Raw genomic sequence first — 15,965 nt, 5'->3', positions numbered from 1 at the left:
GTTTGTGTGGATACATTTTTGTCTGGTTATTTTGGAGATTTCAAGAGATACTTTGCTGATTTTAACCACCTTTGTATCACAACAATGTGGGTGATATGTGTAAATAAAACACGGTAAACTTCCCTTCATTTTATCAACGCCCATGCTTGCGGCGCATATGTACTTCCTCGTTTTTGTGGGCCCGCCACCATGTACACAAAGAGTATAGAAGCTGATCAAGAGAGAGACCAATTCCCCTCTCTATCTCTAACTCATTTTGCTAATTTTTGCTCTTTTTACGTACAAAAATAGATACCTGCGTTTAAAAAAGATGGCACTAGAGGGCAAAATTTTCACACAACAACAAGCTATGGTGAGGAGGTCGTGATATTGTAACAGAGGTAGCACTGTTGACGGCAGAGGTCTCTAATCCCATTATGTACATTCTGGCATGTGGACGGAAAGTTTTTTTCAGTAATTTCTCTTAATATTACTGTGTATTGATAATTCCGATTTGTTTCACTCCTTTACGCCATTATTTCAATTTCTTTGTCATCTCCCATGCTCATATCTTGCTTAAACTATGCTAATTTACCCCATGAATTCCAGCAGTACTGCTTTATTTTTTCCATTTCTATAAGCTCGCAGAGGCCATGCACAAATATACACAAAATGAATGGAGAGCACAGACAGAAGGCTCAATGCGTCTCTGTCTTTGTAAGTAACATTGAGCATAAACTGTAACGAAACTGTAAAACTAGGCAGTGCTTTTTTCTTTTTTTTTCTTTTTTTTATATAAACAGCATGAATACAACACAAATGTTCACAGATGATGCCAGGGGATCAGAATAATAGCAGAAATCCTACATCAGCTCATAAGATGTTACACTGTGTACACAGGTGCAGCATTTTGGTATAGAATTGTTTAATGCATTGATTGAGTTAAAAATGCAAAAGGAGGGTTTGTGATTGGAATATTTAGATTTATGGACAAGCATTGAAATCAAATTAATGATAAAGTATTATTTGTATTGGTAGAGTGGTAACTAAAAAAACAGGTAATACATTTTCATAAGAAAGAGAAAATTCAAAGTCAGTATACTGGGAAGTATACATTTTGTTTCCTTTGGAAAAATGGGCAGGCTGACATTATTTCAACCACTAGCTTGAGCGTTTATTGGTCCAGTGTGGTGCAGTGCATTCTGGTAGTTGTATATTTTCTACCTTTTGAGAAAAAATGAATGCCACTGCCATATTTTCTCTGGTCATGTAGCACCAATTTCAAAAGTATTTGTGATTTTCTGCTGCATAGACAGCAGTTTTTGAAAAGACCATCTTTCCAGCAGTAAAATACTTCTTTGAAATATAACATCACCAGTGAAAGGTTTTCAGGCTGATAGCAGTATAAGAATGAAGGACACCTGTAGAAACAGGCATACAAGTACCAAAACCTGTTCGAAATTTTCATGCAAAAAGTAAAAAACCCACATTATCTGAAAATGTCTTGCACTTTGAGAAATGAAACAGAAATATATGTTTCAAATTATAGTCAAGATAAGAGTGAAACTGCACTCTGTAAGTCAAACATGATGGTAGATGAAACACAGGAAAAACCCAGCATCTCTTACCACGTTATCTACAGTGCCCCCCTGTTGTGATCAGAAGAGAAACCAGTAGCAGCTTTTCAGTCAAGGGCAGACTGAATCCAACTATCCACATTATTATAGCTTTAGGGGAAGGAGTGAAAATGGCTGCCAACTACTGCAGGCATTACGCCCAAAATCTCTAAATTACACTGCTGTTAAAAAAACAAAACAAAAAAAAAAACATTCAATCTGTGGTAATAATAAACTAAAGGAATAATTGTCTGTGTTGAGAAAAATAACAGCTAGCGGTTAGTAAGAGACTCTGGAGGCTTCCTGTCAGAGCCCATTTTGGCTCACTTTTATATGAGGAGAGAATATCTTCTCACAGTTGTCAAAGAGGTTTCCTGTGAAGGCCAAGAACGTCCTCTAACAATGTTAAAAGAACATCACATGTATGCGTAACACGTCTAACCCAAGATGAAAGATTTTCCAATATAGGTCGGATGCTTAGCTTGCACCCGATGTGCACGGGACAGAGAGGAGAAGCATGCACATAAACGCCGTAAAGGGCGCACTGAAACTGTTCTCAATGCATTTTGTTTTATGTGTTTCATCTCGATGCAAGACACAGGGGAACTCTCACCTCAGACTGTTTCTTTTTTTTTCAAATGTAACTCTTTCTCAGACTTTAGTCGAAGAAGGAAATTTGCATTCATGTCAAACGAGCCAAGAGAGATGTAGCCACTCACATCAGAACGACGGCAAATTAACGAGAGGCATGCGAGGGAGAGAGATGTCCATTGGATTTAACAGTGACAGTTTATAGCACAGTAAAACTCATTACTCTAAACTATTACATGAAGGTAAACTGTGGTCGCTGCGACTCCGCTAACCTCACCACGGTATTTTGACAATCCTGTCATCTTGACTGCCGACATGTTGTTGCTTAAATAGGTCATTGTGGTTGAGAAAGATATAGAGAGAGGGAGCGAGGAAGAGAGAATTACATACCCGACATGCTTTACTTTTAGTTGGCGTTTCTCGGTTTGAGCTCAGAATAAAGTCGAGGTCCGCCGCGCCAACTGTTTTACATACAGTACATGCTTTGAATCTCAAAACCAGACACATCATAAGCAAGGCCCTCATTAAATGGTGAAATCATGCTGTTTAAACTTCGTCCTTGGCAGCGAGCACACATCAGCACATGTTAAGAGGAGGGGAAAAAAAGGAAAACACATCATAATTAATACAACAAACCCTCAGATGTAATCAGGCACCGTTTTCATATTCTTCTCTTTAAACTCGCTACAAATGCATTAAAAGATCAAAGAATCCGCTTTCCTGTAATGGAAATTGAAATTATGTTATTTTAGTTGTGTTTGAGTAATAATCTTTTTATGAAGTTCTCTGGAGTTTAACAAAGCAACAGATGGTTGAATGATTTACCAGACGTACCCGTTGCTTTGTTGGCTGCGCCACTTAAATATCCATTTGATTCACCTCCAAAAAAAACCCCTATCTGAATCACAACACGGACTATTTATGTGTATTCCTCTTCATCTCCTCCATGTGGAGTCTCACCTGATTTTCTAAGAGTTTTTACAGCCCAGCAGAGAGATATAAACCCCCAAAATTCAGTCAATCTGCCTTTAAAACCTCGAATGGCTCATAACAAATTTTAAACCCAGCAATATTAATTTTGCTGGTTTAACACAGTTCCCACTTGTTTGCCTGCCCCACTCTCATGCTGAATTTATATTTCACTTCAGGGTTTGTATGCATAAAATATCTCAGAGCAAAGGTGCTGATCTGAGACTCTGCGCCTGTGATAATCACAAGATATTCAGTTTACTATAATAAAAAAGAAGAAAAGCAGCACATATTTATAGCTGAGAGACTGGGACCACAGAATTGTTTGCTTGAAAACATTTACTTTATTATCAATGTTTAAGGCTGCAACCACAGATGGTGTAAAAATAATGGATGTAGCAACCGTGAAGTCACCCATAGGTTTGTGAACTCCTAATTTGAAGCCTGTAGTTCAGTAATTTGGTCTTAACCATCTTGAATGTTTTGGAGATCGTAGTGACCCCATTATTGGCTTTTATAGGTCACATGATGCTTTGGCTATGCGCTTGTCAGTAGGAACTGGCTCCCTCGTTCATGATGCAGCATACACTACAAGAGGTGTTATTGCATCGCATAACTTCAATAGTTGAGCAGATCATCCAGAAGTTTTGAATCCACAATTCCTCTGTGAAATCATGGACTATCACCTCCCAGAAATCCTCATACGTGGCCTCTCCCACGAATAGGGTCTTGCCTTTCCGTTATCGCTCGTTTAACACGCTCACGTCGCCTTCGATTGGAAGTAACGTCGGCTAGTGTGGTGGCTGCAATAGAAATAAACCTGCTAATGTTTTGAACATCCGTCGCCATGCTCCATGAAATGTTATCGCGAGAGAAGTCGATTAACATCACTCAGTGGAAACGCAGTCATCTCGCAATTGTGTTTAATATACATTTAGGAAATATTGCTTAAGTTTTGTGCTAATCTGTAATGGAAACCCGCCTACTGATTTAAAGCACGCCGATGTTCGGGAAGCAAAAAAGGTATGACGTGTAACACAACAATGTCGGCCTCTAGTGAGGCATAAAACATGCACCTCGACAGCACTTTCTAAACAGTTACAATGGCATAACAATAATTTACCACCCTTGTTGCGTATGTGCCAGTTGATCTCGTCCTCTGCTCGTATGGTAAGAAGCTCTCGGACCTCAATGTCACCCCAGTTTGTGGACATTTTCAACCGCTGTTCTTCCTCTGTTAGTTAGCTGCTAACTGCTTAAATGTCCTGTCATAATGCGATGTAAAAGCATCACACCCCACAACCATGACTCGGCTCAAAGGCGAGTTAATTCTGTCCCCTTATGCCACAAATATACCTTTTATGAAGAACGGTGAGGTGAAATAACTAGGATAACTGAGTGACATTCCTGCCATGAAAGGGCCTTATAAAAGAGGCTATAGGCTGTGGTGATGCCTCGCAGACAGCCTGTATATATATATATATCTATATATATATGTGTGTGTGTAACTTTGAGCCTCAATAAAATGCCAGGGGTTGGGTTACATAAAAGTTCACCCCCCATTCAGTTGTCATAATCGTTGAAATTATCTATAGAGACCAAAACTGATTCTAGTACCATGCTGTAAACGTGTTTTTTTTTTTGTTTTTTTTTCTGTTAAATTGAGCATTTTAACATGAGGATTGACTCACATTTTGAGCCAATCTCAAGTGGCCAGTAGAGGAACTGTAGTGTTTGTCACTTGTGCGTTGGCTTCATTTTTCAGCCTTTTGGTTGCCACTTGGCTGCATCTAACAGTTAGTGTCTTTGGAGATTAATCTGCTTTTTGTTTCTCTTTCAGTTCTTCATTTAGTCTATGAAATGTCAAAAATAGTGAGAAATACCAATCTCCACTCCAAGATTACATGTTAAAATGCCTAGTACATGTTAAAATGCCTAGTCTGACTAAAACCCAAAGATATTTAGTAAAATTATGTTGTATTTTTTCACTATTTTTGCATATTGGAATCATCAGTCAATTTTAAATATAGTCACAGATTATTATGCTATTGATCGACCAATTGTTTCAGCTGTAATTCTGTATCTGTTCAACAAACTTAATCATCTGTACCCCTATCTGTACTCAGATTGGGCAGAGTTTAAATCAAAAGAGAGTGGAGTCAAATAGAAAGTTTTTATTTAAGCCTGAAATTGATATGTGTCAATCAGAAGTTGCTAAATGTATTATTTCGATGGAAAAGTTTTACAGAACAGTCTCTGAATTGAGCTTTAGGTCATTTTTGATCACAAGAGTAAGAGATTAAACACAGCTAAACCCAAGTTAGGATTTTTTTCTCCATCGGGAGTACGGATAATAACACAAAGAAAGAGAAAAGAAAAGGAGAGAAAAAGCAAAATCCGTCATTGCTTTTTTAAGAAAAAGGAAAACGTGTCTGTAAATTACTTGAGAAAACCCATTCACAGGGGCTGAATTCACACTGAATCACAGGAAATGACAGAAAATAGTTGGCTGTTATATTTGAGGAGCAGTACAGTTGGAGAGGAAAACAGTTTTGTGCTGCAGTTTATTCATGCGAGCTGCTGTCCTTCTATTTTTTTATCACTTGGTTAATATTGACTTTGCTCTACAGCTGCTGCCATTGAAGTTGTATGGGAGCAGTTAGAGGCGTTGAAAGAAATGACAGATCGAGTGGACTGAGGAGGAATAAGACAGGAGTAGTTGTGGTTACATTGTATATTGTGAATGCCCTTGATCTGCAAGATTAACTGGTAACTCTGTGTGTGTGTGTGTGTGTGTGTGTGTGTGTTTTCCAGAAGCATGTGTGCTTCAGTGCTCAGGCATCAGCATGTGATTGTGAACATCAGTTCCAATTTGTCTCCCTCTTTTAGCCTTGTTGTCTAATTGCCATGCCATCGGTGTGTCATTGAGGCTGCATTGTGTTCCTGTTTTGTCATCCTTATCTCAGTGATAATTGCCCCTGCCAAATAGAGGGGAATTAAGAAAAGAAATTGCTAATGACAAGACATCTAAGAAAAGGCATGTTCTCTCATTTCCTTTATCTGTTCTGTTCCCTCCCAGTCCCGTGTGCTATTGTGGTAATTACAGTCGATGCATAACAAGCTAGTTAAATAGACCATCTTTCTGTTTCTACAGTCAGAAAGCACAATACGCCGGAGTGCTCAGTTCAAACAGAAAAACCTACCCAGCTCCCTTTGTTATTCCACCCGTGCATTGACAACGGTAGCAGAGAGGAGGGAAGGAAAAAATCAATGCTGTCAAATGCGGAGATAGGAAAATGTCATTTTGACAAATGCAAGGCTTTGTGTACGCACAGATTGAATTTTGATGGATTTCTCCCCAGGCGAGGCCTCCTTTTCTTATTTATAGGCCTTCATATAAAAATGTTAAACAATGATGTTACAGAAAGCAAATACAAATGTCATTGGCACAAAAAGTCCCCCAATGAACTTGTGGTTCTTTGTTTGTGGGAAGCATTTTCTTTCAAAGACAGACAGCCATTTGAAGCCTTTCTGAAAGCTTACATGGCTATTTTTAGGAAAATGTTACACAAGACTTGTATTTCGATATGGCCTGTCATGGGATATTTGCATGGGGAAATCAATGCAAATGAATTTGCATTAGTTCAAACAGAAGTTTGAGCATATTGCCAAGCGTTTGATGCTCGTAATGGTTTTCATTCATACCTGCAGGCTGCGGCTGAGGGTTAACAAATCTCTTTGTCAGGATGAAGCATATGCTGTATTTTATCACATAGCGGTGATTGTACGAGTGCTCAATATTCATTTGCATCCTTTCAGCTGAAGTGCAGTGTTGCTTTGTGTAGAAATGATAAAAAGCTGTGTTCATTTTGTCAGTCCAGGAATATGTAATTACTACACTCCTGTGAGATGTTCCCATTGTGTTTGTTTATTTTGCACATATCACAGTCGTAGTCCTGTTGGTTATTTGTACACCAATTTGTCTTTGTATATATCTATATGCATTTCACTGCAATTTGTACGATCTTGTTTGATGCTAAAGTGCATTTTGTTAAACTGATACCTTATGTGACTACTGATAATAGAGTTGAATCTAATTTCACAGCTATTGTTACTACTTTGCAGACTACAAATATATCATTACCTCATAAAATCTCGTGCACTGTTACAGAATGAACTACAAAACTGTTTGTAAAATTAACTCCACTCACCAGCTGCAACATTTAAAGGCAGAATGAGTTGCAGTTTGTAAACGCAACATTCAAAGTTGGCCACTCCCCAGGGTTCCTCTTGGATGCGTGCTTACAAACTGACACCTGGTCACTATGTTTTTATTGAGTCCCACCCTCACACCCTGGGAGCTGTTTTTGTCTGGGGGCTGCTCACCACTGTCCAAACGCTGACGCCCAGAAACGTCCAAAACAAAATACCAACAAGTCCTCCAACCCATATGGCCTCACAGGTCGTATAATGCTACACTCAAATATAACCCACAGGAGCGTTTCTTTTATGAGTGCCCTTACCAGCAGATAACAGAGTAGCTCGTATTCCAGCCTCCAAAGTCATTAGATGGTGATATTTGGTTGAATTTTTATTTAATTTTTGACGTTGGGCGACCAAAATTGAATGTTAGGACACTGTCTAATGCCAACATCAATTTGACATAGAAGACTGACAACAGATGATGCTGATATTTGGTTTTAAATTGAATTGTCAAGTAACCCAAACTTAACATCTTCTAAACGTCTCATGTTATTGTTATCTTGAAACAGAATCATAACATTTAGTCACAAATGCAGAACAAAACCCAATGTCTGCAAATTATTAAAATGTTAACATCCACACAACATAAAATTTTAGTCATTAGACATTTAAAAAATCCTCAACCCGATTTCAGTCCCTAAGAAAATATAATGTCTCTCCAACTTCAGAGTTCAATGTCTTTTAGACGGCATTTTGACATTGTTTTCCAGTTGAGGTATATGACCAGTGGTTGCAATTTTAAACACATGGTTAGAAAATAGATTACGGTAAAGTAACATCACATAACATATAATGTAACGTATTATGTGATCCCTTGTCATGTGACATTCTACCATATACTACATTACTTTGTGAAAATAATTCAACCTTGACTTTTGGTTCCACATAGGATACATACACATGTGCGGGAAGAAAGTAATGTGTTTGTTTGACCAGTCCACCTCATCTCTCTTCCACACTACATCACCTGACTTCCTCCTTTGCTCCCATCATAATAACTATAGATACTAGAGGTCACCGCCAAACAATAATAACAAATATTTGTCACAGTTGCTGCTTGTGCAACTGGCCTATGTGGTCACATTTTGGAGGAGGACAGTCTCGAAAATAGAGGCAGAGGGAAGAGTCTCTGCAGATACTGCTACACACCTTGAGTCAAATGTGATTATTATTTTATGGGTCTACTATACATAGTCTTTTATGAAGAACTTCCTCATTCTGCCTTTAAATACTGCTTACAGGTTGATGCATCAGCACTAATAATTCAGTAAGGCAATATAATCTCCACATGGAAGGGGCCATTCTGAAAAATTAATACTTTTTCTCATGATATTTAAGTCCATTTTTCTGGTAATACCTAAATGATGGACCTTTAACTCATAAATGAGTATTTTAACATTTGAGTATTACTGCTTTTACTCTACTAAAGGATCTAAATACTTCCTCCAGCACTGTATTTATCTCTGTCTCTGTGGTGTAATGACTGGATGTGACGTCATGTGTTTCAGCTCAGTTCCTGACTGCCTTGTTTGTCTTCTGTCTCCTACAGTCAACCTTTGGACAATGTTTCAAGCTGCTCAGAAACTCGGAGGATATGAGTTGGTAAGTATTCACATATGTGGTGATTTATTCCTTCTCATTCCTTGAAGTCCCTCCCTTCTCTCTTCTCTTTCTGTTTCCCTTCTCTTTCTTTTTCTGTATTATCTCCTCCTCTTTTCCTAACTACCTCCCTCCTTTCCTCCCTCTCTTCTCTTTTTCTGCCCTCCTTTTGCCCCTTGAGGTCAGTCACTGTTTTCCCAAGAAGAAAGTCTTGCTCAGAGCCACATTTAGCAAAAATGATGCCGTTGTTTCAAAACCCCCTTTCGAGTGGAAAACACATGTTCCTCAGCTCAGCACTGGTCAGAAGGAAATTGGTCGAATCGCTCATTTTTTCCCATGTTGGAGATGAAATGCACATACATACCCACATGTACTGCATACACGCGCACGTACAACCAATGTGAGTCAGAAACGAGCACGAATGAGGCAGAGGCATTTAACTTGGCAGCTCCACCTGCCGATTATTCATTCACTATTCATGTGCGACGTGTTTCCAAAGTGAAGTCAATGTTTGATCGTTGAATCGTCAAGTTTGTTGCCCTGTTTCTTCATTAGCTAGCTGGTTTAATGCCATCCAAACAGACGGCCAGACCAGACCATAAACAGGATACAGCTCATATAATTGAGGCTCATATCCTTTTTAAAACCCCTATATCTGCAGCTGATTATCTCACGTTTCATGTCGAGGCTTTGTTAGCTCTGTGGCAGCTTTTGTGTTTTGTGTTGCAGCCCGTCATCTGTTATGGGATAAGGGGGTTATAGCAGGAACAACTGAGTGCATGATGTTAACAGAGCTTATTATGTTAGAGAATTGAGTGTTGAGGATTCAATAACTGGAACATCATGACTCAGTAACTCCCCGAGACCTCAAAAATGATGTCAACCACTTATGTTTTTCTCTTTGTTTTTTTTTCTTCCCCTCATATTTTTTCAATTTTCCTTTCTCTACATTAATCTCAATGTCATCCTTTGTCTTTTCTCTCTTTGTCTCATCACTTTGTCTTCTCACCCGTCCCTCCAGATCACAGTCCGCAGACAGTGGAAGCACGTATATGATGAATTGGGCGGGAACCCCAGCAGCACAAGTGCCGCCACGTGTACACGGAGACACTACGAGAGGTGAGTTATCATGCGCGGCACTTATATATGACACATTATGCATGCACACATGGAACAGTTTGCGTTGCCCGAAGTGCGTAAACTCCCTCACAGCTGCATCAAATATGATTTCGCAATGCTTTATTCATAACATCAGGACACTACGAGACAAAAAAATGATCTTATTCAGAGAATGCATTTACACATATAGTCTCAGCTGTAAGGGTGTGTGATTCTAATAGGATTACCAAGAAATGCATTCCTCATGGACCTAAATAAATTCATGATGAGATGTTTTTTTTAGGATTAATTGATTAGTTGTGTGCCACTATGGAACCAATTATGCCATAAACTCCACCCATGCTGCTCTACAAGCAGGCTAAAGAGGATTTAAAAGCTCAAAATGAATGCAAAGTTTTGAATTATTAAGCAACCTACATGGATGCACATATATACAGTAACTACCATCTCCGCTGTATAAGCATTGCAAGTGCACAGAACTGGGATAAAAATGAAAAACACCACTTTAATGTATTCATCTAATCATTCAGTCAGATACTGCAGCATTTTGAACCGCCACATTATAATCACTCAGATGGTATTACCAAACCAAAGCAAGCATATGAATATGATCCTGAGGGAGCTGCGAGGGTATTATGCAGGGCTGCTTGCACACGCTTGCACACAAACACGCACACACGCCCACTTTCCCAAGGTTAAACAAATGCCAAATACGATCTCCCCAACAAGAGATAACCAGTCACTCATGAGGCAGGTCACTCCTGCCGGCCGGCGACCCTCTCCACATCCCTCCGGCTGCTGCAGGTTCATGCATCAGCACAGCTCAGGCACACACACACACACACACACCTGTCAGTAATACAGCAATATGCCAGCAGTGCCATATGAGGGAGCCGGGCAGCTTCATATTGTGTCAAGATTGCAAGCTGTAAGCAAATTTGCAAGCACAGGCAGTGGCGACTGCAGAGGCTTTTCCAGGAAATTTGTGAAACCATAGGTGTGAGAGTGTATTGTTCAGTGTGTTGTGTTTGTACACAAGTTGACAATGTGCATATAAATGCATTCTAAGTCCTGCCTCAAAAAGGGATATGTCTCAACCCTTGAAAGTCCTCAATGAGAAAAAAAGCAATGGAACGTTTTTTCTTTGCATTTTTTAATGTCCTTGGGACTTTATTATCAAAAATCAATGCTGTATTCTTTCCACACATATTTACCATTACAGTACTTTGAAAATGTCTCTGAAATGGTAAATATAAAAAAAATATATTGATATAATTTCATCAAATATATAATGGAATGACTTATATAATATTTATTGTTAACAGTAGTGACAATTCACTCTTTCATTTAACAAAAAATGGAAATTTAAACTCTTACAGGGTTCCCGTTGATCCTTAAAAAGTCTTGAAATAATAAGGATGGCCTCTCACATTCACTTCACCAAAAAGTCATGTTTTATGTTACAATAAAAACTTGGGCAACAATATCCCTTATCTTAAGTAATGTTGATTCATGTTTTTTTCCTTCAGTTTTGGCCGCTATAAAATTGGGCTTAAATTTAATTCAGAGTGGCTTTAAAAAGGTCTTAAAACATATTAAATCCCTCTTTCTTTAAGAACCCTATTTTTTGCATAAAATCACATGACTCTGTTCAGATAAATATGCTAAACTTTGAAAATCCCACCACACAGAGCACTTATGTCTGGTGTGAATTTTCTTTTTACTTTCTGTACGAGCCAAACTGAAAAGGCACTGTTTAAAGACACAGTGACATCTAGTAGACGTCACGTTTTTTAGCATAACATACCTAAACCGAGCCGTAGAGATAGCTCAATCAGATTAACTGGAGTTCAACACTTTTTTTATTGAGATACAGTGACTCAAAATGTGCTCTACCAAACGTTTGAGCAGGGCATTAAATAGTTAAAGGATGAGATCCTTATTTATACTAATAATAGCTATGAATTTCAACACCTGGAGATGATGCTGGCCAAATATCATTTTATTGCAAGAGTCAGAACACGTCTTTGATGCTTGTTTTGTGACATCATTATGATGCGCTTCTGCCAAGAAATGACTTTGAAGCCAGATGTGAGGAGCTACGGCAGTTTATAAGGTGTAAATAGGGTCGTAGGAAGACAGGCGGGGTTGGGGGACGAAACCGTGTGGGAAGCGCTGAGGTGTGACTGCTGCTGCGCTGGCCTTTCCGTCTCCAGCCACCGAGAAGCAGCTGAGAGAAAATAATGCTGAATCAATACAAAGCAATAATATCCACGCACTGCAGTGAATATCAGGCTGACGGAGAGAGAAGGTGTACGAGGGAGGGGTGGAGGTGGTGGGGCATGTGTGTGAGAGAAAGAGAGAGAAAGGAGAGAGAGATCAGCTGAAGCTGAGCGAGTTTCCATTCAGGGGAATAATTTTAGCTGAGCCTCGGTGTTTGGGCTGCTTGGAGGGCAATTAGCTTCATTGTATTAACTCAGCAAACACGGCCATTCTCTCCGCATGATGAATGAGGCTGTTTGTGGGCTCGCTGAAGTGTGTGTTTGTTCCCCAGAGGCGTCTTTGTTTCCACCTTTAATCATTAGTCAATGTGCTACAGAAATATAATTCACAGGGAGGAATGTACAAACTGGAACAACACTTAAGTTTTCCTCTCCTCTCACAAGCATCACTTCTGATTTGTCTCAGCGGGGCCAAAGTACAGTCGAACAGGAAATGTAGAGTCTCGAGCCACTAGGAAGAAAAGGAAACAATATTTCAGGTCATAATTGCTTTAAATTAAGTGGATATTTTTGGCTGTCTTGGTGTTATGTGGGTTAAACACTGTGGATGTCCACAAGCATTCAGCTCTTGTTTTTTAAATTATACACATTATCCCTTTACAGCCCTAATAGTAAAATCATATGAAATGGTTTCCTAGGAGATGTTTTTGTGAAAGATGGAGCCAGGGGCATAATCACTATATTTATGCTGTCCAGGAGCAGGTAGTAATCACTGGTAGTAATGGAGTTACATGGCTGGAATTGAACAGGAGATAACCTCAGCTAATTGTAATTTTCAAAGTTACTGTTTTTTAGTCGCCGAGTGCCGTTCATTAGCGCGCGGGGGGAAAATCAATGCAGAAATGTCCAAGCCAAGGTCTGCCGCTGCAGCTACGGGGAAGCTTTAATGATATTTATTTAAACTGTTTCCCGAGATTAGCTGTCAGGGCCCAGCGCTCTGAATTAAAAATGAGGTCATGAAAAAGATGGCATCAATAACCTTGAAATAGACTGCCTTTTGCTTCTGTGCTGTGCCATTTTCTCCATGCCCCCCCTCTCCCACTCCCTGCCTTGCACTTCATGCTGTTTCTTTCATTATACAGGTCAGCGCCTTTTAACAGCTCCTACATATTTAATCTTCCTGGTTTCCTACGTGATCTCTTGTTACAGAAACATCACATTTCACTATCTCTGTTCATTTCTGCCTGTTACTGATTTTTAATACCTCACCATGCCTTGGCACTCTAATGTACTTGCACAACGGGGTTGGTATTGGGGTGGGAGAGGAGGGAGGGGGGATTTTTTTTGGGATGGGAGGGGAGGGGGGGTATCCATGGCAACAGAGAAGCAATTTAGAATCATTTGCTATTTAAAAACTCTGAGGTTTTTGGGCAATAGCAGAGAGCGCAGATGAGGGCTTTTGGATTAGATCATTTCATCTTTAAAGTATTAGATGTTTGCCACATGTACTGTACGCAGAGTCTGCGGCCTGCGAAATATCCTCAAATGCAGATTCTTCTTAGACGGATGCGTGCCTGTTCCAATTTTAGCGGACTAGATGTTTTATTGATTCCGCCTTTATTCATTCCTCCTGGTATCGATGTTCCTCTGCATTCACTAAAGCTGCTCTCCAGCTATAAAAATACATGTGCTGCTCATAATTATCAGGAAACCTTGAGCCAGTATTCATACACAGAATTATAATAGAATAGAGTTCAGATTTGGGGAGAGTTTTTTAAATTTTATTCTGCTGGATGCTCAGTATCTTGCACTCGTCAGCATCTCTCTGCATTGTCCTTGCTGTATTGCAGATACATCAAATGTGGCGCATTACACTTTAGCTTAATACTGTAGCTCAAACACAGATTTCAATTACTCCGGTGTCTTGTTCTAAAGCAGAGGGATTACAATAAGAGGTGGTGGTGGGCAGGGAGTATCACCTCCACCTGCTTTTTATTCCCAAACATGAGAGAGCCAAAGAGAGAAACAGATTTTAATGAGCAAGCAGAAATGATACAATAGTGTGAAGTCAGGTAAAGTGGGACAAATACCACTGGTTCTAGCTGCTTAAAATAAGGCTAAATATATTCTACTTTTTATGTAGCTTTGCACACATTTTTACTGATTTATGGAGCTGTTTGTGTGATTTTATGCAAGTCTGATGGGTCACTGAACATGTTATTGCATTGTAATTGCAAATGGGCCTAGCATGAAACAATCATTTTTTTGGAAAGTACGGGCGTAAAGTACGAGTATGAGAATGCATTCAGATAAAACTGAACAAAAAATTTAGGTAAAATTGGGCATTTTTTCTTCAGTGAAACATGCATGTTTTTAAGCTACCAGGTGCCATAAATTCATGATTTATGTTATTGTATGCCAACCTGTCATATCATAGGTATTTTTTAGCATTTTTGTCACTTAAAAAATATTAAAGACGATGCAGTGAGTCCACGACAGCCACAGTAGAGAACCCTAAAACCTGGAAAACCTCTGGTTCCCTTGTATTAAAGTCAAGGTTTTTTTAAGTGGGTTTTTGGTGAGAATGCTAAAATAGACATAACCCTACTCGCAGCTTTTAAGCTTTTGTGTGTCTTGGTTGCTAACAAGTGGCTTAACAAGACTACAGAACATTATCACGCTGAACCACGCTGATCACAGCTTTACAGCCTTGCAGCTCCTTCTACGAATTTGGACAATATTCTTGCAACTGCTGGTTTTGGAAAAAACTATTGAATCCTTGAAAATAAAAATTAGTGTTAGGGAAAATATTTTAAAGTACTTGAATTTGACTCGCCTTGTCTCTGTAAACTCTGTTTCATGATTTAGTGACTGAACTGATTAATGGGTTTAACAATTTAAAAAACAAACATGATTGTCCCATTTTATCTTATTAGATGTCACATTTTACCTCAACATGACCTCGGAGTGAGGTCAGGAATCTTGATGTATTTGAAGGTTCAAAGTTTCTAAATTATTTATGTATCATCATATTTTCTAGAGCAGAGGACCATAACAAGTTCTGAAAGTAACATTTAAGGTAGTATTCACAGTTTTAGGTAGTTCTCTTCATAATCCACTAAAAAGTGCCCCATTTTACCTGACTTCACCCTATTAAGAAATAATGTAGGAGAGAACTTCCACTATGACAACATGATTGTATAATATCTGCCAGCATTCCTCAACACTATAAACAATGTCTCAACATGTTGTCTACATCAAAAGCCGCATTCCTTGTACATGCATGACTCTGACGCTGAGATTCAGTGGGAATGCAGCCAAAGAGCTGCATGTTCTTTACACTAAAATAGCAGGCAGCTATTTTAACCTCTGAGAGCTTTCCTGAAGAACAAAATGCTTCATTGAGCATTCACTGATAAAACCTCGTTTTTTTTTTTGGTTTTTTTTTGCAGCGATGTAACAAATCACAGTATCGGATGATTTCTTTATGTGTGGAATTTAATCAAAAGGTCCAAGGTTTCTTTCCCTGGTGGCAATGAGAAATCACAAATTACGCCACTGACGTGTGACAGGCAATCGACTGTATGAGAATCTATTCAAGTCTACT

The 15,965-nt window shown here is 39.1% G+C and overlaps 1 protein-coding gene across 1 annotated transcript in view; it reads left to right on the top strand.

The window, feature by feature from the left end:
- Positions 1-15,965, top strand: part of arid5b (AT-rich interaction domain 5B) — a 103,121-nt gene that overhangs the window by 76,203 nt on the left and 10,953 nt on the right. Inside the window, exons 7-8 of the mRNA XM_042501829.2 lie at positions 8,968-9,020; positions 10,039-10,136. Coding sequence (XP_042357763.2) covers positions 8,968-9,020; positions 10,039-10,136 — 151 coding nt within the window. The remainder of the gene's footprint in view (positions 1-8,967; positions 9,021-10,038; positions 10,137-15,965) is intronic.

Source organism: Plectropomus leopardus, chromosome 13, assembly GCF_026936395.1.
Source record: "Plectropomus leopardus strain MGB_pleo_1.0 chromosome 13, ASM2693639v1, whole genome shotgun sequence".
NCBI lineage: Eukaryota > Metazoa > Chordata > Actinopteri > Perciformes > Serranidae > Plectropomus > Plectropomus leopardus.
This window is presented reverse-complemented; position numbering and strand designations above follow the sequence as displayed.